The 7,134-nt window shown below is 38.2% G+C and overlaps 1 protein-coding gene across 1 annotated transcript; it reads left to right on the forward strand.

Annotated features, from left to right (window-relative positions):
* Positions 1 to 215: 215 nt before the first annotated feature.
* Positions 216 to 5,412, forward strand: LOC307261619 (phospholipase A and acyltransferase 4-like; the record flags this gene model as incomplete). Its single annotated transcript, XM_080042202.1, has 4 exons — positions 216 to 324; positions 1,283 to 1,379; positions 1,789 to 2,039; positions 5,230 to 5,412. Exons 1-4 carry the CDS (start codon positions 256 to 258, stop codon positions 5,410 to 5,412), a joined length of 600 nt encoding a protein of 199 aa, XP_079898328.1. The 5' UTR covers positions 216 to 255.
* Between the last annotated feature and the right edge of the window lie 1,722 nt (positions 5,413 to 7,134).

Below are 7,134 nucleotides of genomic sequence, written 5' to 3' on the forward strand. Positions count from 1 at the left end.
ACTGTATGGTCCAATTCATGGGAAACGAAAGTCAGTCTTTGCCTAGTTATTGCACACTCATACTTCCTCAAGTACATTTACTTACTGGGTTAATCATTGGCAAAATACAGGCCAGACTGGTTATACAGTTTGCATACTAACACGCTCATGTGCTTATCTTATCTATACAGGTACATATCTCTGTGTCAAAGGGTAAAATCTTTTCCTCAGAAACACTAAAGCATACTTAGGTTTCACTTCTAGGTGTATAAATAAATGTGCAGCACGTCGGAGAATGTTCTATTAGTAGACAGACGGAGAACTGAAGACATGGCTCCAACACTGGTAAGTCTCTTTAGCTCATACAAGGTTTTGTTATTATGCACAATACATTGGCACTATTTTAAATACTGTGCAGTGGGATAATAGAGATAGTAATTATACTAATACCTCACTGTAAAAATACTCCACTTTAAGTTAAAGTTCTTCATTCAAAACGTCACTCAATAAGGCCAGAAACTGCAGGTGAATAGGATTAAAAATGTACAGTAAGTCATCATGAAACTTTTATATTTCTTTTAAAAAACTAAAATCTAGATGTCGGATAAAACTACTGTTAACGTCTTTATTTCATGTTCACAACATATTTTTTAGAATTATGATGGAAAGTTTAGTTGATGTAAGAAATGCATAAGAAGTTGAGATTTTTGGTTCAGAGTATTAAAACAATGACGTTAATGGCCATTGAAGATTTAGTGTAGATTCACTTAAAGCGCTTACATTTCATTTTCATTTAACATTTATTTATAGTCGAGAGAGCAATGATGTCGATTCAAACAAATGCCAAGCAAAAACAACAACACACAAAATAAACAATGCTAATACTCAACAGCTGATACAGAGAAAAAAAAACTATTTAAACATTTAGACAGAGATGTAAAATGTCTGGAATTAAAGTAAAATAAGTGTATACTTCTTCCTGCTCCTTTTCAGGCATATCACATCAATACAGATAATTTGTTTTCTTTTTTTTTCTTTTTGTGAAGTCATTTAAACATTTTGTTTATTGTATTTTTATGCTTTTCATTTTGTTTTGTTTTTGATATGTCTGAAAAAAAAGAAAAAAAATCAAATTCAATTCAAAGTGAAATGAGTGAAAGTACAATACAGCCTCATTAAAACAGTTACAGGTAGATACGTATGGTTGTGTTATTGTACACTCGTACTGTTTTAAATACTTATTATGATTATGAGTATGATGATTATTATTATTATTATATATTTTTTATTTCTGTCAATTTAGGCTTATTCCGGGGACCTTGTTCAGATCTTCCGGCCCGGATACCAGCACTGGGCCGTTTACATCGGAGGGAATGAGCTGGTGCATTTGGTTCTTGGAGGTCAGTGAAGAGTTACATTCACATTCACCCTGGAACACAACACGGAACACCATCTATAACCCTCTGTTTGCCACTTAGCTAAGCTTTAATTTAGTAAGTTTGATACTTAATAATATCTCCTCACGATGCGCTACTTGTCCGTACAGCGTGTGCTGACAGAAAAAAAAACATTATCATTACACAGCCCAGGCTCTGTACACTATGTTGCTAGCTATTGTGTGCCTGACCTTTGTTTACATACCCTTTGTTCAAGTTTACAGAGCCTAGGCTGTGAATTATTAATTCATGAGGAGATTTTCACAGCTATTGTCAACAAGCGTTCTCCAGAATCACTGACTCCACCTTTAAGACTAATAATGGTAAAATAAAATAAAATAACTTTCTGAATGGATATTTTTCTCTTTTCCAGATGAGGATTTAGGCTCATTCGGTATCAGTCGCACGGCAACCGTCAGGAAACAGAAGATCAGTGAAGTGGTGGGTCGTCATGAATTCGTGATAAACAACATTCTGGATGGAAAATACGAGCCCCGGGACCGCTACACCATCGTGACTGAAGCCTGTAAGATGGTCGGGCAGGTGCGACCGTACTCTCTCGCCTCTAAAAACTGTGAACACTTCGCCACTGAGCTCCGATACGGCCGGCCAGAGTCTAGACAGGTGGGTGTGCGAAGGCTTTTATGATATATGTCTGTATAAAATAGTAAGATATATTTAAATGGGGTGAGAAAAATTATGAAAATCGCCAGTTGAAGTCAGCGATTCTTGAGAACGCTTGTTTTCAATATCACTTTTTGTCAAAATCAGTGAATATCTCCCCACGATCCCGAAAAAAAAGGTGTTAAAACACAGCCTAGGCCCTGTAAACAAAAGGTATGTTAACAAAGGGGCCCACTGTAGCTAGCAACATGCCTTTTTACAGAGCCTAGACTATACCTGTTACATGACAATTCTTTGGATTAGAAGTGTGAGTTAATTCATCATACAATTTTCTGGCAGAACTTGTGTTTAACAAACTAATGTGTCATATCCATAAAGTTTGGGCGACTGTGGCTCAGGTGGTAGAGCGGGTCGGCCAATGATCCAAGGTTGGCGGTTCGATCCCCGCTCTGCCACCTGTGTCATGGTTGTTGTGTCCTTGGGCAAGACACTTCACCCACCTTGCCTGTTGTGAATGTGTATGACTGCTGTGTGTTTGAGGTGGTGGTCGGAGGGGCCGTAGGCGCTGAATGGCAGCCACGCTTCCGTCAGTCTGCCCCAGGGCAGCTGTGGCTACTATCGTAGTTTACCACCACCAGTATGACTGTGTGTGAATGAATGGAACCTGGAACCCTGTAAAGCGTCTTTGAGTGCCTTGAAAAGCGCTATATAAATCCAATCCATTATTAATCCATTATTATTGTCCATAGGACGAATGGATAGATCAAAATATAAATTCTCTTGAAACATCTCAATTCTTTAAGAAAGTTCACTGAACTTAAAACAAACCTCTATTCTAAAAGGACAGAACAGAAATATTAGTATATTTCACTAAGTGAAATCCCTTTACCAGAGTGATACAGATCCCGGGGTGGGTGGGTGTGTGTGTGTGTGTGTGTGTGTGTGTGTGTGTGTGTGTGTGTGTTTTTGCGCATGCGTATGTCTGCCTGCCTGCACCTGGATCCTAGACCAGTTTTAATCATATTAGCGTCTCTTTCATTGTCACAATACACAGATCGAGCAACAACAATCTATCACGGTTTGATAAGAAGCAGATGTGAAGCTAAATCAACTATGATTGCATGAAATTTAAACAACAACAGCGGATGATTAACAAGATGATTTGCAAGTTAGAAAAAAATATCTTGTTTAGTCAACCCACTTATAGAGTCTGTCACTTTAAATGTGCTCTAGCTTTATGTTATTATCCAGAATGCAAAATAATTGTCTAAATCAGAGGAAGCTAGATTGACTATAGCTACATTGTTACTGTTTGCCATTGCTGTGGGATAATGCTCCCTGCTGAAATATGCATCTACCATGGCTGGTTATTTATTTCTCATTCCTTTCATGTAATGGACTGAAGAGTTTTCTCAGTAGTGGCCATTATATGTATTGCATGTAAGCATTAGCTTGAGCCATCAAGTGCAGTTATTGGTTTTTAACATTATCATTAAATGTCACTTTGTTTATAGGAATCAACTTGATTTTTTCAATTTAAATCTTAGATTATTTTCTACCTGTGTAAACTTTCTTGATGCCTTCTTTTGTTCATATATTTTATTTTTAGAGGGAGCCAAAGTTTTAGCTGTTTTTTTTTATATTATAGGGGAGAGTGGCCTAAGTTGTGCCAGTGGGCAAGTTGTGCCACCCCTTGTTTCTAGAAAACCATAGAAGAAATTGGAAATGTGACCACATATTTAAGAAGAGCCATCCATTAAACTCATTCTGTAAAGAAGGGAGACACAAGGAATAAGATATAAGCACATTTAAGCTAAAAAAAAAACTGTGTTTTGCCTTTCAAAGTAAAATTTCCATGATCAAGGTTTTTTGATTACTGTGTCTGAACAATTATAGACACGTTTGTAAACATTTGACACATGTTTTAGTGCTTTAGTATGCTACACTTTGTGTCTATATAGTTAGCACGATGTCAGCCCTAAACTGCTGCATCATGCCTATTATCCAAAATTCTGGGGATGGGGTGATTTGTGCCAGAGGGCCTAGGCGAGTTATAAGTAAGTAAGTAAGTAAGTCAGTAAAATGTATTTATAAAAGCACATTTATGACAGTTTGCACTGTCCAAAGTGCTGTACATAGTGCATTCAGTAGGTAAACAATGAAGGTAAAATAACAATAACCAAAATAAAAGACGTAAAGCCCATACATCCACATAAACACAGATAGTAGTGCAGAGGTAAGTAAGTAGTGCAGAGGTAAGATTGTTAATAGGGAGGAAAAACCAGGGTGTACCGATGGGTTTTGAGCCATGATTTAAAGGCAGAAATGGAGAGGGAATCGCATATGTTAGGTGGCAGTTGGTTCTACAAGGGCGGAGCAGCTAGTGCAAAGTACATTTCTGAGAGTTGTGCCATTGGCATGGCTGTATACGCTGGTCACCAAAAGAAAGTGATTGTCTACAGAAGAGACTGACATCTCAATTCCACTTAACGACACCACTGACAAGAGTTCAGATGGCCAGAAAGATGATGGTCATTGTGAGCTTTGCAGGGAAAACCGTTAGATCTGCTAGGCCTTGTTTAAGAAAATTGTCCTTCAATCTTTGTCAACTATTTACTTTATTTACTTTAAATACACCTTAAATAAGTAATTGTCTAATGAATTTGTCTTGCATTACAGTTTATGAGATATATATAAATGGCACAATTTACCCCATGGTATTCTCTCTTGTGGCACAACTTACACCACACCGGGGGCAAGTTGTGCCACAAGACAACTTTTTTTCCGAAAGCTATATTTCTTAAACAGTTTATTCCAGATACAAAGTTTTTATTGCCAGGGATGCACACCACCCTGAAATATATGTACATATTTGAGTTGGAGACTTTACTGTCAAGGCCTTACTTTAAAGTCACTTTGAGTAAAAAGTGGCACAACTTAGGCCACTCTCCCCTAATCACTATCAGGGCACTCCAGTGGCGTAGTGGATAGAGCGCGTACCATATCGTCTCCAGCCTTCATTGCACTGTTCATAGGTTCAAATCCGTCCCTGGGGACCTTTACAGCAGGTCATCCCCCCTCTCTCTCTGTCTCCCCATTTCAACTCTGTACTATCTAATAATAAAGCTTGAAAATGCAAAAAAAAAAAAAAGAAATCACTATAGTTAATGGTTCAATGTTTTGTTTACAGGTGAAAGTAGCTGAGGTGGGCTTAGGCGCAGGCGTTGCCGCGGTAGCAGGAATCGGCCTTGTGGCTTTGGCTCTGTTCTCGATGTTCAAAGATAATGACGAAGAGAAAGATGATGACGAAGAGGAAAGGACCAATCAGAGGAGAGAACACAGGAGACCCAACCACAGGAGACATTACCAATGATGTCACAAAGAAAGCAAGATGGCCGCGTTTATTATCATTTGAACTACATGAATACACTTTTAGATGTGTAGTATTGTTTCTGTATGGGTTGGGCTTTTATGGATGTTTTTGTACAATGTCTGAAATGTAAATTATGATTCAATAACGATTAATAAACATTTTTTTAAAAAGTCAAGTAATCTTCTGTAAATATTTGAATATTTAAGCTGTACATAAATAATGGCCGCGTTTATTAGGATTTAAACTGCAAGAATTCACTTTTGCATGTGTGGTATTGTTTCTGTTGAGGGAAGGTTTCACTTTATGGCTGTTTGTTGAATGTCCATTATGTATTTTATGATTCATTTGTTACATTACGATAATGATTTGTAAAAAAAAATAAAAAAGTGACTGGTAGAGAAATCTGATGTAAATCCTTGAATATATAAGTTATGAATAAATAATGAAAAAATAGGTAAACGTTTTCCTTTTTCTGTTTGAGAATTTTATTTGTACTTTTCATGTGAACTTTGCTGAAAAAGGCAACGACATCATAGCTGGTAGTATCATCAAAGAGCATCATAATCCATTCAACAACAACTATATGAAAAAATGTATATTCTTCTTCTCTTTCTCTTTCATTGTTATTGCACAAAAAACAACGACATTGACATAGAAGCTTCAGATCAAATTCAGTGCAATTTATTCTATTAGAGAAACAGTAAAGAACCAGTCAGAAATGTAAAAGGGAGACAGGTTATAAAAACAATTATATAAGTATACATAACGCCAGTCTATCATGATTGACATTGAGGTGCTGGGTGTGAAGGCAGAGGTCATAGTGTTGAGTATGCAGAGACACACACACACACACATACATACGCACACACACACACACACACACACACACACACACACACACACATACACACACACACACACACACACACACACACACACACACACACACACACACACACACACACACACACACACACACACAGAGGAAGCACAGATGGGTAATGTTTTTCTATGGGCCTGGTTATGAGCTTACAGGGTGTTTATCCCCCGGCCACTCTGTGCCAGCATTGTCCTGCTGCATCACAATCCACCACTGTTCACATGGGGAGCCCCTCTCACAGCCGGCGCAGGTGTGTGTGTGTGTGTGTGTGTGTGTGTGTGTGTGTGTGTGTGTGTGTGTGTGTGTGTGTGTGTGTGTGTGTGTGTGTGTGTGTGTGTGTGTGTGTGTGTGTGTGTGTGTGTGTGTGTGTGTGTGTGTGTATACGGACTGGCAGCTGACAGAAGGATCATCACCCACCCACACACACACACACACACACACACACAAACACACACACACACACACACACTTTTTTTCTGAGGATCCTACTGCCCCAGCTGGATGCCCTTGAAGGATCAGTCAAGTCCGTCCAGCAAAAAATTTAAATAAAAAAATGCGTTCTTTTAGTCTTTTACTTCTTTAAAAAAAATACTTAAATTTCTCCGTCAATCCGTACAGAAGGAAATGTGGCCTTTGCATTGTCAATCAAATGCCAACACATGAACACGAACCTTACCACCAGCTCACCTGATATGTTCAGACATTTCTCTTAAAATAGCATCAAAACCTGTCCTATATAAATCAGTCAAAACAACAGGCCATGCAGAGGTGAACTGATTCGTTTTGGGACTGCGACTTTATTTGCGACATTCAGAGGTTTTTAGATGATAAATGAAATAGCC

The sequence above is a fragment of the Ammodytes marinus genome, assembly GCF_949987685.1.
Source record: "Ammodytes marinus genome assembly, chromosome: 15".
Taxonomy (NCBI): Eukaryota; Metazoa; Chordata; class Actinopteri; order Uranoscopiformes; family Ammodytidae; genus Ammodytes; species Ammodytes marinus.